The following is an 18,004-nucleotide window of genomic DNA, read 5'->3' on the forward strand; positions in this document are numbered from 1 at the left end:
AGTTATTGAGGATCAGGTTTAAAACTACTTAAAAACACACACACACAACAAGTAACTCTGCCAGAGTTCCTATTTCGGGTCACTTTTGCTGGTAGCAAGCCCGGATAAAGGAGGTGGGTTGGAATTGTGACATTAAAGAAAACAACAATTGCTAAAAGAAATTAAATTTGTAGTTCTAAATATATTCTAAATGCATTTAGGGTGGTTTTTACTCACTCTAAGTCTCTTCCACAATGTTATTTCTCTCTCCTACAAAGTAGGTTACAATTACATAAGCATGACCAATTATGCAAATTAGGCGGTGGCATCATTTAGCGACAGCCAGACCCAACTTATGATCCCCAAGACTTTTGGGAAAATACTCATTACAACTAGCGTAAAAGTAACACAGCATTTCAGAAAAGAACATCGTACCAACATCAGCAGCTTGGACACAGAATAATGTTCTTTGAGAATCATCTGGAGATGTTTTAATGTACAATAAAAGCATCCTTTTATGACATCATTTCCCAATAAGATTTTTTTTTCTTGATGTTGTAAGTGATTATCTAGTTTTAAAAATGTGTGGCGTTTAAAGTGAATTTTGTGAATCTCCTGGCTTGTATTATATAATCTTGTTGAACCTCAGTAGTAGCATGGGTGCATACACTTCTGTGGCTTGACCTGAGTACTTTAGCTTTGGATTCCAACTTTCACAGAGAAGGAAAACAGAGCGTTTAAGAGTGCATTCACAACACCAAGAGCATATTTATGCTGTTGGGTTACTAGTTTGTTTTATGTGCTGCTGAACAATAGCCAGGTATACCTGATACTAACGTCACAACTGGGCCCAGAGGCATGGTTAACGGACTGGTTCTTATATAGTGCTTTTCTACTCTACCTGAGCACTTAATTGACACGCACTTTTTTTTCTATGTTCTTTCTATTTAAGTGCTTTCCATCTAACAGCTAGCATTCACACAGATTTATACTCCAATGGACGCATCAGAGAGCAACTTCAGGCTAGTATCTTGCCCAAGGATATTTGGCACACAGTCTGGAGCAGACGATGATCAAACCATCAACTTTCCAATTATTAGGTGACCTGCTCAACCACCTGAGCTACAGCCACTCCTGGTCGTGACAAAAAGAATAAAACTCAGGATGAAACAAGCTATACCAATTAAATATAACATTTATTTTAACAGGCAACACAGCAAACATCAACCAACAAATAGCTTTTAGGAGTCAGCAGAGTGAGCATGTCAGTGGTTAGGTGACAGTATGATATTGGGATATGATGAACAGCACAAATTATAATGAATATAGTGGACAAAGGAAGTTTTGTGAGATCTGCTGCAGAAACACACAGATATAGTATCAAGTAATTGCTCCATGTATCTAACTTATCTTTCTAAAAGTCAAGATAAAATTTATTATAGCATGCTATATTGAGTGGTGCATTTAAGGAAATTAAGGAGTTTTATGCGGCTCAAGCAAAGGAATTACTTGATTTTTTATTTTTATTTTTACTGACTAACCACTGAGGTTTGTGTTATCTTTTATCTATGTAATTGAAATTAATGGAAATATGGAAATATCTAGGAAAATATATGGTCATATTATTGTAAATGTAGTTTGAAATCTTTTCCAAGCTGCCACAAAGTAAATTATAATTTTATAATAACTTAGTGGAAACATACATGAAATATTTTTTTATGTATGTCATTGTTCTGAAGCTTTTTACTTGAAAACAAATATCTGTTACAATCAGACCAGTGGAGACAATGTGTTTCAGTCCACAAATCCAACTCTGTCAAGTGCATATGAGAAATCCCTGCGCCTCCCTCCTGCCTGCAGCCAAAGTGAAGTTTCCGCGTTCATCTGCAGCACGTCGAATCGTCGATGGATCACTCTGATTGTAGAGAACAAACCCTTGATGACTTTAGCGTATTATATACAGCCCGTAATGTGGGATCAGCTTATAAGCGAACCTGTTTCCAATCTATCCTTCCATTTTCTCCTCTCGTCCCCAGACTAAAGTACATTATGCTGTAGTTGATGATGAAGGGATGGCTCTGCTCATTAGGGAGAAGAGGAGAGGGAAATGAAGAAGGGATTGCGGAGGCTTTCCGCAGCACTACAAGAAGATCATTACAGCATGGAGAGAGACTCAAGAAGGCGCTTTTCTCAATGTGTGTGTATCTGAACACAAATGTATCATTTTCATTCAACACCAATGCAAATGGCTTAAAACACCTACACACTCCCGCAGCATTCTAATAATACAAATAGTTTCAAATGTAACTTTTATTCTCAGTGTTTCTCATACAGTGATTGCATCCCATGGGGAAGTGCTGAAGGCACAAATGTTTTACTCACCTGTCAGAATCACAGACTGCACAGTCTATGGTCAGAATACACAAGGACCAGACCGTCTGTGTATTGATTCATTAAAACTTAATGCACAACTGTGAGTATTTCAAATTTTTTAGCTTTTTGCAAGGGAACACATACTCCATGAGCTTTTATAAGATCCTAAAAAGAAACTTTGACATTGCGAAATGTTAATGAAAACATTTATTTTCCCACTTATTGTAGTTAAAAGGGTAATAAGAGACAAACATTAAATAAAACCTTAAATTTAATGATAAAATGTGGATAATAACCTGCATTCCATTACAGTATATGCACCATAAAACAGTCACGTACCACTGTGCAGATATCATTAGAGCATTTTCTGAAAAACACAACTTCTTGTGTTTTTGACTATGAAGGGTATTTAGTTTAATAGAATAGAACAGAATAGAATTCAATGTTATTTTCATTGCACATGTCATAAGTACAAGGCAACAAAATACAGTTTGCCTTGTTAACCTTAAAATGTTCCCTGTTCTAAAAGAGTTAAAGATATTTAAAAGATTATTATATACTAAAAGGCACAGTCAGTACATTTTTTCAGGTTATTTAAGAAAAAAATGAATTATTCTTATAAGGATACATAAAATACTGTGTAATTACATCCTCCTGCAAACTGATCATTTCTTACAAACTTATAATAAATCTATTAAAAATCCATAGGATCAAGTGGTTTGTGGAATGCTCCATGTTCTCCCAACATGTTTCTATACAGTGGCTGGGAAGGACATCTCCTTTTTGACTAAATGCATTTAACATATACAGCTAGAGACTGGCAACAAAGGTACTATGGCAGACAGGCAGAGGAAAAGAGAAGTCATATGCGATCACTTGCCATAAAGGAACATTTAAATTTGAACCTCTTCAGACTCATGATAAGGTTCATACCTGTGTTTTATTGTCAGAAAGCAGTCCCCTTCATCTCAAAAGAAGCAAAAGCACAAAGGAAAGTGGCAATGCTACTAGTACCTTAATAAAAATGCCAAAAATCACACGTTCACTCTCATAAGCAATTTGATTACATTGTCTTGAAAGTTTATTCGCAAAAAATCCTACATTTCATCCACTTTAAAAATAGTTTCACCCGTTGGCTAACAGCAGCTAACACAGGCTACCATTGGCCAAATTGGCAGCACTTACAGAAAAGCTCGGCATATCCTCACCAACTCATTTCACTCATCAGCCACCAGTGATCTTCACTGACTCACCAAATCTTTTCACAAAATTTTACAGGCTTTTTTACAGCTTGAACACAAACAGTTTCACTGCTATGCTGTGTTGCATTTTTTGCAACCAGATGTAACCTTTTATGGATGAATGTCTGGAGAGCTAACTTACATATTCTAGTAATGCTAGTAAGTTTAGTTACCAAGCTACATCATGAACTGTATACATGGAATACAAAGACACACGTAACAGCTAATTCATGCAGATTAAGTAACAGACTACAGAAACACTAGAATTTCCCTTACCAAAATCTAAAGCACTAAACTCTTGGATGGTCTGCACCACACTGCGAGTCATAACACCAAAGCGTCTGAGGTAGTTCCTGCTACAGTTGGTGTCTCAAGGAGCAGAGTTTGCTATGAAGACACACAAAAATGGGTTCACATCACTGCTTCCTCATGGAAGAGGGAGCGGGGGTGCCAGAAGGAGAGGAGGGAAAACTCTGTCCCTGCTGCGACGTGGGACCGCTGGGTGAACTGAGTGGAACAATGATAATCCCCAAAATCTTATAAAACGCCTGTGCTGGCGTGAGCTGGCCGCTCGTGTGCTCGAAGTAGTCCTCCCGGTGCCCTCTTGAGCACTTTCCTCGTCCACTCCCAGAGGAGTGGCCTGAAGGGTAGGTTGCGAGTGATGAACGGCAGCATGGAGGCCCTCCAAGAGCTAGCCGAGTCCCATCCTAGGAATCCCACCAACGCTGTTGCTAATCCATTTCTCTGCAAATTTGAATTTCAACTTGTGTGCCGAGACAATTGAAAGAAAAACGTTGTTTACAACACGGATACTGCTTATTTGATACAATGTGAAAATGACTTTTTGCAGGCCGTCTCCAAAGCTTTTAGTATAGGCCACTATTAAAATCTTACTAGGTGTAATAGTTTAATAATAAGCTGAGCATCTGTCTCCATGAGTAGCAGCTTTTGTCATGGGAAAGCCTATTTTGTCCTTTTTTTAGAGTGCTTACTGTTGCTAGCTTCTAACCATCATCAGTGCTAGATTGTAAAAAAAAACTGGGTTGACAGCCAGGATCAATTCCTCCTCAGCCATTGTTTATATGTGCTGTGGATGTCATTAGTCACTCTTCCTCTAGATTATGGTAGCAGAGAAGTGACTTGGGCGAGTGCGTCGGTGTTCCAAGTGTAGGACTATTTTCAACTCAGGAGAAGTGCTGGACTGTGAGGACTTTGAAACGAAGTCGGCCTAGTCCTCGGCTTCCTGTAAGAATGCGCGGAACCAATATAACCTAATATTTGACGCTATTTTGCAGGTAGCTATATCAAACCAGACACAATAGAACTCACATAAGCTTCACAGAGGAGTCCAATGATATCCAGTATAGCTTTAATCGTGTCATGCAGACAGCCATTTATTGTAGCTAGTGTAAACTTAAAGGACGACCCCCCTCGTGCCTGCTGAGTAGAGGAGAAGCACATCCATTCAAGCTGTGGACAGTGAAAGTTTTGACATTTAAAGCCTTTAACTAATCAGTCCATCTGTGTTTTATCCCCTTTTCTCTGACTTCACAGTAAGAGGGGAGATAATTTGAGCGCTCTGTCTGTTTGATGTACGGTAATCACATGTGATCTTTTCGACAGGGAGCCGGTCATCTCGTTAATTTGACCATCGGTGCACGGTCGGTCCCCTCCCCACCCTCCCCCCAATCAGGCTGCTGCCTGAAGAGTAATTGCAGAGCCACCATGCTTCGATGCGCTCGACCTTTACGACCTTAAAAGCCATTTCCATTTTTCTGACCACAGAAAAAAAGAACATATCTTGTTAATTGCAAAAAGGCAAATATTCTCCCCCCTCTGCTCTCCCCTCTCCTTCCACCGTTTTTGATTTCCCTTTGAAAGCAAAACGCTGAAAACCATTTCCATTTTCATTCATCAATGCTTATCAGTCATCTGAAGGCCCCTTCAGCCACAATCAACATCACAGCTCCAACCGAGAGGGACGCAACAATGAGAAACTATCAACAATCGCAAGAAGCAATTTGCTTTAATGTGGAGTGTGTTTTGTTGCAGCTAACTGCTATTTTTTTAATCCACTGACAGCTCTCCTCTGATACTCTCTGAAAGACAGAGGGAAGTGTCAGAGCACAGCATTACAACACTGTTAAATACACAGTGCTGGCTGGGGAGGAGGAAAGACACTAATCAGTTAAATCAAATACTACCAGTTGACTGTTGAACCAAGCTGTTCCAGGAGACCCACGTTATATTAACTAAACAGATAACAAATAAAGAAACTGAAGAGACGCCATATAAAAATGATTTTAAAATTGAAACAGCTTGATTAATAAAGAATTACACACAAAAGAATACGGGGCCTGCGCTGGGTAATAATACATTTGTAATGACATTATTTTGTTTAATGCGTTGATTGTAAACTTTGCATTACGCCTCCTTGGTAAACTGTAGTGTCTTGCTCTCTACTCTTACATTTGTTGAATTTGTGACATGATGATTAAAAGTAATTAAAGTAATATAAGAAGTAAGAAGTAATCCTGGCAAGCAGGGGCATCACCGGGGGGTGGGGGGACTCAGTGACCTCCCCTGGCAAGACTGTCAGGTAATAATTTTAATAAACATGATGGACTGTTTTGAATAAATGTGATGCCAAAAGATTTTGTTTTGTACCAGTAAATAGTTTGTTTTGTTACACATGAAGGTGTCTGTGTGGTGTTTGAAATTTTGAAAGTCTTATTTCCAGTGAAAGAACTACTGACCAAAGTGACTGATGGTACTTGTTATATTCTCTCCCCATCCGGTCGCAGCAGATGGCCGCCCCTCCCTCCCTGAGCCTGGTTCTGCTGGAGGTTTCTTCCTGTTAAAAGGGAGTTTTTCCTTCTCAACGTCGCCAAAGTGCTTGCTCATAGGGGGTCGTATGATTGTTGGGTTTTTCCTCTGCATGTATTCTTGTGCGGCCTACCTTACAAGTATAAAGCACCTTGAGGTGACTGTTGTTGTGATTTAGCGCTGTATAAATAAAATTGAATGGAAGTGAATATTTGATCCATATCAGGTTGCAAAAAAGCTGGTGCCAATCTGTGGACAGATCACTGGTGCACCTCAGGGCCAACATAGAGACAGGCAACAGTTCACACTCTTACATGATCTAATACTTATTTGTCTTTCCTGAACAAATTTGCTCTTAAAGTTAACTCCAGTCACTTAGTCAATCAGTTAAAACAGATTATTATGGATTTCAAAATCTTGTTTGGTTTTCATACATGCCTATTTTCAGTGATATCAACTTTAAAGCAGGAATTAACTAGGTATGTAATTCGTGGTTAAAAAGCTGCTTCAAAATGATGGCGTCTAGCTGATGTACTCGATATTAGTTGGCCCTCTGCTAGACACTATTTAAAGCGTCATTAGCAAAACTTTGATATTTGATTCTTTTGTCCATGAGGACATATATGATATAATGAACTGCATCCCTGGGGGTGAAATCATATTTACAGCTTCATTTTTCAAATCACACCTTATCCTATGGTGCTAACCAGATGTCACACAACAGCAGCCTATTTTGCTGGATTGAAAGGGTAGAGGGACAATTGATGAACACTATGGCAGCCCTGAGGCTTGCACAAATAAGGTCACACGAAAACAGGAATATAATTTACATGTAGATAAAGAATACATGTACTTTTTTTGACTACATTTGAACATTTCCATCTAGTGATACTGTATTGTAGGAGAGGTCCACTATGGGGGAGGACCCAACTGTCAGTGTGATTATCAGGTCAAGAAAACAATGTTGCTGGCTCAACCTTCTTAGTATTCTTTTTGTTGAATACTATATATTCAACAACAATATTTTGTTGAATATATGGTAATTTCAATTTACTTTTCACAACTTTTAAATAACTGATTGAAAACAAAATATTCGATGACTTTTTCCAATGGCAGTCACCTATGAATCCTATCAAATTGTTCGGACACATCACTTATAAGATCACATGCTTTTACTGTTATATTACTTTGAATTCGGTTCAATTCAGTTATACTCACCAAATCACAGCAAAGAAAGTTTCTGTGGTCTGAACTGCTGTTTGAATCCAGTTTAAATGAACACATTGTTTGGATTCCTCCATCAGATGACATTCACTCCCGCATTCACACCTATGGGCAACTTGGATTAACTAATTAACCTATCCCCACTAAGTGCATGTCTTTGGACCGCGGGTGGAAGCCATGCAAGCACGGGGAGAACATGCAAACTCCACACAGAAAGACCGCGGCCTGAGGGTGGAATTGAACTCAGGACCTTCTTGCTGTGCGGCAACAGCGCTAACCACCGTGCCACCGTGCTGCATTAATTTTATGAAATTATTACTTTTTTAATGTTGGAGGTTTTTTATGTTTGGCTGCAGTAACACAGCAATTTCCCAAAGTTTGTGATAAAGTGTTTCTTATCTTATGTAGAGGCAATTTTTTGGTTGTAGATTCATGTGAAATGAAAAGCTAGAAAGCCAGAGCAGCATTTTGCAGTATTTACCTCAGTGACATCCAGGAAAAACATTCCTGGATGTATTTCTTGTAGTTGTTGTTCCGCCCTGACTGGAATGTTCACATGAATTCATAACATAAAGTTTACAGATTGTAATAAGTTGTACTTTTGCCTTTGCGTAATTAATACTGAGTTACAAATAGCACAAATGCACCAGTGTGTGCTTAACAAGAGTAAACTGTTGCTTAATAGTAGAAAGACAAGCTAACATATTTCAAGTCACCATTATCTTTTCCAAAGGAAACATTGCTTTGCAAGAGTTGTTCTCTAATATAATTTCAGGTAATATTGCCACAGGTTGATACCACAGCAATAGTCATTTTCAGCCTCAGAAAATATTTTCTGAAAGCTAATTGGTTTATAGGAATCTGAGTATGGCACATTTGTGTGTGATGTGTTCTGAATGGAAAAGAGAATTTTTATTGCCAAACCAACAACATTAAGTCAAGTTCAGATTTAAATGGTGTTATCAAGGAGACTCTCTGCAATCAGGGACATATTGATTTGCAGTGTGAGTAAGAGATTCATACAGTATGCCTTTATATTCAGCATACAAAAACATCCCATTTATTCCTCTGCCCATCCTCCCCATTATCCAACCATCCTCTCTGTGTTATCAGTAGCATTTCCTGGTTCCACAATCTGACCTCCTTCTGATGAAGTAAACATTGTTTAATGTTCAAGTAATATTGCCAAAGTGAGTATTTATCATCATATCCAATCACATTCTTCAGCTTTCAATTGTGCCTCATCTCCTCTGCAGTTAAAACTTTGCATCTGTGTGTGCAGGGTGAAGGTAAGCAGCTAAGCTTGCGGCAGCAGGAAAACAGGTCTTATTAAGGGCACAAATATATATCTATGGAAGATGAAAAAAATGTTAATGATGCATTTCAGATGATTGAGGGCCTGACACACTGCTTTTGTCATAGGAAAATATCAGAACTCCAGTTCTGATTTCAGTGTAGAAGAACTGTGTACCAAACAACAACTGCAAACCAGCCCAGTGTGGGCAGATAATCTTAAGAATTACTTGCTGTGACTTGAATCAATCTTAAATTTGTCTATCTGCGAACAGCTGACAGTGTTAAATTTGTCTCAAAATCCCAAGTGGGCATGCAACGTGATCAAGTATCAGGTTATCGGTGCACCTGAATGGGTGTGATTGGTGCACACACATTTAAGGTTTGGTGAGTGAGCGCGGGAGATGTTGCATGTAGTTTTAGACATTTGTACACACAGAAAGGTTTTCGAAAAAGAAAATGACCAGATTTGTGACGCTGAATTTAATAAATTGTATATAAATGATCAGTATTTATTCTGGTTTGGATGTAGAATCAAGTAAAGAAGACATGAAGTAGAACTGGAGGTGGCACAGCTGAAGAAAGGAGATTTTTCATTGGGAGGGACCAGAATGGAAAGGCTTAGAAATAAGTAGATCAGAGGGACAGTTCAGGTTTAGTTGTCAACAGACAATGTTAGAGAGGCAAGGCTGAGATGGTTTGGACATGTGCAGAGGACGGATGAATGTTGAATATGGAGCTGCTGCTCAGGAGGAAAAGAGGAAGACCTCAGAGAAGGTTTATAGATGAAGGACATGCAGAGAGTTGGTGTGACAGAGGAGGATGCTAACAATAGAGTGAGATGGAGATGCTGTGGTGACCCCTAAAAGCAATAAGACAAGAAAACAATTCACAGTTGGTGACACCAGCAGACCACATTTTCTTGCAGTCTCATAGGGTTAGGGTCTATTGGGCTATCCCATGTGTTGAAAGTAGTAGTAAATGATAGACAACAGCGTGTCAGAATGCAATGAAGAAAGAAATGGGAAGTTATTATGTAATAATTGGAAAATATGCATCATAAATGCCCCACTCATCCAACCAACTTCACATCTTCAAGGTTGTTTTCCCAACTCTCTCTAGAATGAGCTTTTTTGAACTTTTGGTGCTTTTCTGAAGCACTTACATCAAATCACATACCAGTAACTTGTGTATTAGGTCCAGCATGATTTCTGCTCTAATCAAAATGAGAGATAAAAAACAACAAAATAAACAAAGCACAACACAAAATCACAGAATTGTTTTCCAATAAATTAAGTTTATTTAAGTTGGCTTTAGTTAGCAGGAACCATGCACTCAAGCTCTTTATGGCAGTACTAATAATAAAGATATTTCACATCACAGACCACATAAAGAGAAAAACACAGACTCCAAGCATTCCCCCCTCTTGCATTTTACATCAAGGTTTACACCTTTACATATATACACAAGCTCAACATGAACCTTGCTGTTTTTTCTTCTCTTTTTTTTAAACATTTTTTTCTTGCATGTTGCATGTTTTCTACCTGGGAAAGCAGTGTATTTATTTGAAAAAAAAAAAAAAAAAGGTAGGAGAAGTAACAGTGGAGCAAGGCACACAATTATACTTTAAAGATTTCAAATCCTATATTGTCCTACACACACTTGTCTCGGCACCAATCCCAAACTCTAGCGTCACTGCTAATCGTCATCTCAGGAGTCGCCCAGAAGGTAAAAAAAAAAAGAAAGAAAGAAAATGATACATGATACAATATTTGTGTAAATACATACAGCAGTATTAATACAACACACATCCCATCAACAGTGATCAAACTGTAATGTCTACACAACACCACTTCAGCTCTCACCAACTTTGGTCGTGTTGCATAGATAGAATACCGTTTTGTTTTAATGTTGGGGTTTTTGTTCCTTTTGTTTTTGGACACCTGGTTTAGTTCAGTTTGCAAATGCTGTTCTACAGGGGAAAGGTTTTATTCCACATGTAATTCAATGGACTTCTTCACCACCATGTAGCTACTCTCAAATAGCTAATAAGGTGGTAAACAGCTATCACTGAATAGATGAATGCCAGCAGAGAATTTTGTCTTTTTTCATATTTGGTTTGACTATCAAGCAGCACTTTGAAAGGTTATACTGGTTCTGAAAGAGACAGGCTCAACCTCAAACTGAAAGATCTATCGAGGATTCACTATAGTATCGTCACAAATTTACCCTACAAGACACAGTTAGGGTATGTTCAATGAGTCTGCAAAGCAGGACAGTTCTCAAAGAACTTGAAAATTCTGTCCAAATTAGGCAGTACTTATCATACACCTGCCTTTGGACAGGTATATACTTTAGACTTGACTTGGGGAACCTGGAGAAAATGAGTCGCAGCATTTAACTGCAAAAGCAGACAACCTCCCTCCCCAAAAAGACAGTGTTTGAGAACTATGACATAATCAGCTAGCTGGAATTAAAACAAGAACAACTCTTCTATGTCTTTTCCTAAGTTTCACCAAGAACTAACTGGTCAGTACATCAAATGAGGAGTAAGCACTTCATATTCAGTGAAATTGTCATAAGTGTAACAGTTTCAGGCATTTGACCAAAGTAATAGTACTGTCCATTTCAGTACTTGTGGAGACACGTCTTAAGATTTAGCAGTGTTAGATAAAGACAGATCCGAATGACCTCTACAAACGGATGAGAAGGATTCAACTGTGTCCGATTCCTTCAGTCTGTGTTCTAGGTAGTAAATAGCGATGTTCCTGGGGACTATTGAAAATTATTTATACTAGAAGACCTGTCTGATTTTTCTGATACAAACATGTATTTTAGAGCCATTTAAACAGTTAACCGCAGTTCTTTAACAGACTGTATTGAAAATGTTGCTGAAATTTGTGCAAAACAAGCACCCAGTCTGGTTCATTTGCCAAGTGCAGCTAACCTTAACAATGCTAGCCTAAGTAGCGCTAGCACTAAAGACTACAGCTGGGACCAAGAGCTTTATTTTCTGTTAGCATAACATCCACAGAGAACCAGTAGAACGCAGAATGTGGTTACGTATTGCTCTGTTTGATGGTAATATGCCAGTTTACACTGACACAGCTAGCATACAACTGCTCAGAGAGCAGGGTGCTGCTGTCTTTTGGGACTGTAGCCCCAGTTGGTGGATCTGGTTGATCTTAGAACTAACAGTTTACTTTTATACTTAAATTTCAATAACGACTTCAAATGACTGGCATTTCTTAAGCTGACCAGCAAAGGTAACATTTAATATTTAATTAGTCACACACATCCTTAGTAATTGCTTTGTTCAGTCGAAATACACTTTTGTGTTTTTCTATGCAATATAAGACGACTTTGTGTGCTCTTTGTACCTTAATCATAAGAGTTTAACAAAACAGATTAATGCCAGCAGAGCTGTTTTAGTGAGGTTAATATTTGTAATATTTTTTAACATACCCTTAATTTTTTTTCTCTTATCATCACTTGTGTTTTCATGTCTGTTAGCATTAAGCTCTTCCCACCCTCCAAATCTTTTTTCCTGATATCTTAAATAAATTTAGTTTAATTTATTTTATTATAGGACCATGGCTTAGCGATCCACTAACTTACACCACAACTCAATTTTAGTGCTGTTTCTACTACAATGACGGCCTTCTACCACAACCACTGTGAGCAGACCTAATGAAACTGGCCATGGGACAGTAGCAGATTATGAAAACTTACACAATCTAGCAAGTGTTATTTTTAGGAAGTTACATGCTGAAACACTGGGCTATGTAACTGTAAGCAGTGTGCTTTAAGAAAAGAGTGTTTACAACTGCAGTGTGAAAACACCAACTTAGATACAGTAAGAAGCAGACTTGGTAAAGATATGATGTACAGTGTCACAACCAATACTGAGGTAGCTCCAGAATATTATAGAACCAGAGGCTTTTGATGAGTGATGTGAGACAACAGAAACAGAAAATGAAAAATCTGAAAAAAATCAGAGCTCCAGTTTGTTTGACTTCAGGTCAATTGAATCAAGGTCTTTTGCTTAGAAATTAAAAAAGTGAAGCAAAAAATCAATTAGGCAGTTATATAAAAGTCAGATGTTTCCCTCAGCCACCTTGTTTTCAGTCTTTATGCCCCTTATTGGTCAAATAAAGTTTCCATAGCCATACCTGCCAAAGAAACAAACCCATGGCCCAGTTGACAGAGCTGCCATAGATCAGCGGTCCCCAACCCCCGGGCCTCGGACCGGTACCGGGCCACAAGAGTTGAGGCTCAGGTGTGAAATGTATGTTTTTCAGGGTTTTTATCGGTTTTCAGAGTTATTTTGTTATCGTTTTTATGGTTAACTCGGTTTTCCTGGGTCTTTTCACGTGTGTTATGAATAAATCTTCTTTTTTTCGGTACCGGTACTAGTTTTATTTTGTTGTATTTATCCGCGACACCTTAAAGGCCAGTCTGTGAAAATATTGTCGGGCATAAACCGGTCCATGGCGCAAAAAAGGTTGGGGACCGCTGCCATAGATGTCCAGAAAACGCCTGACAGGATGCAGGTTTCACTGAGCTGTTGTTTCGTTTTATTTACTCAACCTCGGGTTTTGTTCATGTTAGGTGATTTCTGTTTGGAAACGGTGATAATTTTCTCTTCTTTTGTCTTAACTGACGAGTAGCAAATAATTTTCAGGAACAGAAAATGTGCAGCTGTCCAGAACCTCTGACAGAAGACTTGAATGACTTGTAGTTGAATTTATTATTAATGTTTCTGTGGAGTGCTCTACACAGTGACACACTGATTTATGCTCATCACCACATCATGGTTGTTTTTCTGCTGCTATTCTTATAGCGTTGATTCTCAAACTCCAAAAAATCTGATTGGCCTTTGATATCTTTTTTGTTTTATATATCATTTCAACTTTTTTTAAATATCTAACCTTTTCTGTTGAGTCAGTTAGATTAATTGCATGAATTTAGTAGTAACAATTGAACCAGATTACCTCTGTGTATTAATGTAACATGTTTTCTTTGTGGAAAAACCGGCCTCCAGGAAATAAAACAAACTAGCCCCAAGAAAAGAAATTCAAAAAAGTACAGTAAATTCCACCTGATTTCTGAACAACTCACATTAGTTACATTTACTGCTTATTGAAAGTTTAAAAGCTCAGGTAGCACTGTTAAATTGTTTTAAATTAGTCAAAACAAGCTACAAAACATAGCAAAATGAAAATGAGGCTGATTTTGCATTGCCGGCATATAAACAGTAAAGCTAGTCTGTGTTGTTCAGTGTATTTTCCTCTTTAGCCCAGTGTTATGTAACGGACACGACATGAAACTATATGAGTCATGGCCCATATATAATATCTCTCTGCCCTTAGTCACCTTGAAACAGTTTGCAAATTGTTGCTGGACATAATTCTGCTACAGTACTTTCTTTATAACTCTTAACATCTTTCTCCTAATGATCGTATTTTCATATTCTATATACTGTGCCCAGATTAACTCATAAATATGCTCAGCCAAACCCCAAAGCTGCAGCATAATCACAAGCTCAACCCTGAAATAAGACTCAAAGACTCCGACTAAGAATCAGTTGACAATCAATTTGTAGGTCACCCTGAAATGATTAAATGAGTCAGTCTTGAATTGCAACAGTGAGAACTGAGAGATGATAAATGTGAAAGCTCCAGGAACAGAGAGGGGCCATCCAGAGTGATGAGGCTAAGAAGTAAGATCACTTCACCAATGAAGAAGACGAAAGGCGCTCGCTTACTGCTGGATCCTGGAGGTTCCTGCTCCCAACACGGCTGGTCTCTGGATGAATGGATGGACAGAAAGAGTAGGTTTGTTAGAGCAAAGCTGATGAAAACATAACATATTAGTCACTCCCTTTAAGCAGTTCATAGTGTTTATACCGTTCATGCTGCCTGACACTGCCAATCAATTTGGCTGATCGAGGTCATCTTTTTGGGCACGTCAAGAAAGCTTTGAGAGGAAGCATCAACTTCTGCTTCATCACTGCTTTGGTTTCCTTGCTTATGGTGACTTTGCCACTAGTTGAGACAATCAACTTGGATCTCAAACAAACTGTGTGCCACCGTTCAGCTGGAGTTTTTTTCACCACACCAAGACTCTTTCCATTTGCCTGATTTGACACACTTTGCCAATTTTGTGAACATGAACACTCAAGTTGGAAGCCAGAGCAAGACTTGTACTGAAAGATCTCAAAATAACATCTATGGTATTGCTGAAAGCAGTCCAAATGACCCCCTTTTTAAAAGCAAGATTATCCTGACCAGGACATCTTGAACTTTCGATTTTACTTTGTCAGCATACAGGAATCTGGTGAGGTTGTTACAATTAAAAAAAATCTAATGAATAAAACAAAACCAAACAAAGCCTGTACTCAGTCTGACATACACAGTCCAGCCAACAAAATATGACTGTAGTTAATGTAGATCAATCCACCGTGGGAAAAAAGTTCAATAAATGCCTTTTTTCATATTACCAAAAGATTACTCAAGATGAATTCAGCCAGCTGAGACACAAGTGTTACTGTGCATTTTAAAGCTGTAATATGCATTTGAAATGAAACCTTTAGAATCTACGCTCTTTCTGAAGATATGCTTTTCCACATCAGATCATTTTTCCCTCTTATTTGCTTTTTGTTATGAATCTATTAAATGCTGAATATATTACATTTTTTCAGTTGTTCTTTTACAGCATGAATCGTATTGAATAATTTGATGTTTTATACATTCAGCAGCGCTCTCTATTCATTCCATGTACATAAGGTGTGTATCGATATTCAGCTTCGTCCAGTCTTCTTTGTGATGAAACTTTCCAAACATGAGTAAGCGATGAAGCCTGAACACACTTTCAAACACACATGCACACACACACACACACACACACACACACACACACACACACACACACCCTCTCGCTCCTGTGTGTTTTGCTGCAGACCTTCTGCTGTCTGGGTCACAGAGCACATCATGAGTCGCATTCAGGATTGCTTTAATTGCACCTGTGTCTGTGTGTGCAGTGTGTGTGTGTGTGTGTGTGTGTGCGTGTGAACAGGTGGGCTAGACTGGGCCACGCCATGGGGGTCAGGACCAGCTGTACACATCGCTGGTATGATGTGTGTATGTAAGTGTTTGTGTGTCCTTTTGTCATGGTGTTACATGCAGTGTGTGTGCTCACTAAGCTTGATTTTGCTCTTTCATTTTGTTGTGTATGTGGGTTTGCCCTCTTGATAAGTCTGTGCATGCACATTTGTGTGTGCGCGTGTGTGCATGTGTGTACAACATGTCTGTCTAACCTGCAGATGTTGGGCTGTCAGAGCTTCTACCTGGACTCTTATGCCCTGCCCTCAGGGGTGTGTGCATGTGCATGTTTGTGTGTTTAGAGTATGGGGGCAGTAGGGTTTGCTTAGCCCTGGAGGCACCCATAGGGCGGCCACATCTCTTTCTCTCTTACACACACAGGCGCACACACACATACACAGTCACAGATACACACACACACACACACACACACACACAGATTGTGTCAGTGATGGCTTTTGTTCTTGTTCTGCAGCTTTCTGGTTTGATTTGATTTTAAAAAGAAAGAGTAAGATGAAAGCAAAATAAATTCACTGTTTTGTGTGGACCCAGCATAATGCAGAACAGCCACAGTTAGTTTATAAAATTTATAGTTATTAACAAGACATTACGACACATGTGAGGTGACTATTACAGTATTTCAATTTGCATCATTTATGTGAAAGCCATTAAAACTCCCATCATTAGGGTTACAGCCTGAACCTGAATTCACAAAACACAAACGAATGAGCTCTAACTGAGATGAACTTGAATGACCAAGTTGTCTCCATATTTGAGAAGATATTTTCACAAATAATCATTGTTTAAATATAAACCAAGAAAAACACTTTTTGGTTTTGCACATGTAAATTCTATTTCATTTGTGGCATGTGCTGACGTTGCAGACATCGTCTGGCTGCAAAGTCAGCATCATGGACACGGGAATGCTCTTTTTTTAATGTGTAACGAGTTAACTCAGGATAAGTGGAAGAAAGCCATTAGGGGTTAAAGTTAAGTCACACATGAGGTGAGATGTTTGTCTTCTTCTGATTCTTCCAGTTAAGAAAGTCTTTTAGTGTTAATTTCATTTTATTCTGATAAATAAAGAGATAGCAGGAAATAATTCTGGTGTTGGTTCATCTTTCATTTTATATCTATTCAGTACGATTCAATGACTATATGTCATAACAAGACAACGGTTATTCAGTGTTTGCTGGGTAATAACACATAACTTTAAGCTCTTATACAATTGGAAATGGCAATGGCAATTTTATTTATATAGCACATTTCATTATAATTTAAATCAGGTATACAAAAATTCACCATACAAGACATTATCATAACAGCCTTTGTTTTGGCTTCTGCCTTTCTGTGATTGACTCTGTAGGCAGTGACAGCAATACATAATACAGGAGTAGAGCACTGCCAAATCCAATAATCACACAATATCCCTAGTCTAAATGTGTCCAGTGATGGATAGATAAATGATGGTGAAAATGCTGTAACACCATATGTGACTTCTTTTCCCGTGTCTTAACCTACCCTGATGGTACCCGTCCTGTAGGTGGGCTGTCTCACTGAGGCTTGGCTCCGCCCCTGGGCTGTCCTGGCACTTAACTGAGAGCTCCCCTAATAGAGAAAAAGAGAAACAGAGCATTGTGGAAAAATTAGGAACATTGAAACAAATACCTAAATCAAATTAAAGAACAAAGTAGATAAAGAGAGGAAGAAAAGATGGGAAAAATTGTTCAGTTATTTTTGTTTCATTGTTTCAACAGTGAGAAAGAGACGGTAGGGAGTTGCGATGTATGGCTAAAAAGTGAGTAAAGAGAGAGACAAACGAGAAGGGAGAGAAGAATAAATCAAAACAGCATTATCAGCCTGAAATGTTGTTTGTCTTTGTTTCCTAATCGGCTTGCACTTTCTTTGAGCCCAAACTGATGAAAAGTTACAAATTAAAACAATGAGCATCAGGCCGAAAACAAT

General features: G+C 38.5%; 1 protein-coding gene across 1 annotated transcript in view; it reads right to left on the reverse strand.

Moving 5' to 3' along the window:
* Nucleotides 1–10,219: 10,219 nt before the first annotated feature.
* The window catches only part of akap6 (A kinase (PRKA) anchor protein 6), a 226,508-nt gene continuing 218,723 nt past the window's right edge, over nt 10,220–18,004 (reverse strand). The window contains exons 22-23 of the mRNA XM_086275898.1: nt 17,561–17,647; nt 10,220–14,744 (exon numbers count right to left, since the gene is read on the reverse strand). Of these exons, the coding sequence (XP_086132024.1) occupies nt 14,700–14,744; nt 17,561–17,647 (132 nt within the window). The 3' untranslated portion in view covers nt 10,220–14,699. The remainder of the gene's footprint in view (nt 14,745–17,560; nt 17,648–18,004) is intronic.

The sequence above is a fragment of the Aulonocara sp. 'chitande type north' Nkhata Bay genome, linkage group LG19 (genome assembly GCF_057382095.1).
Source record: "Aulonocara sp. 'chitande type north' Nkhata Bay isolate Kocher_YH1m ecotype deep benthic linkage group LG19, A_spYH_male_GT1.1, whole genome shotgun sequence".
NCBI classification, from domain to species: Eukaryota; Metazoa; Chordata; class Actinopteri; order Cichliformes; family Cichlidae; genus Aulonocara; species Aulonocara sp. 'chitande type north' Nkhata Bay.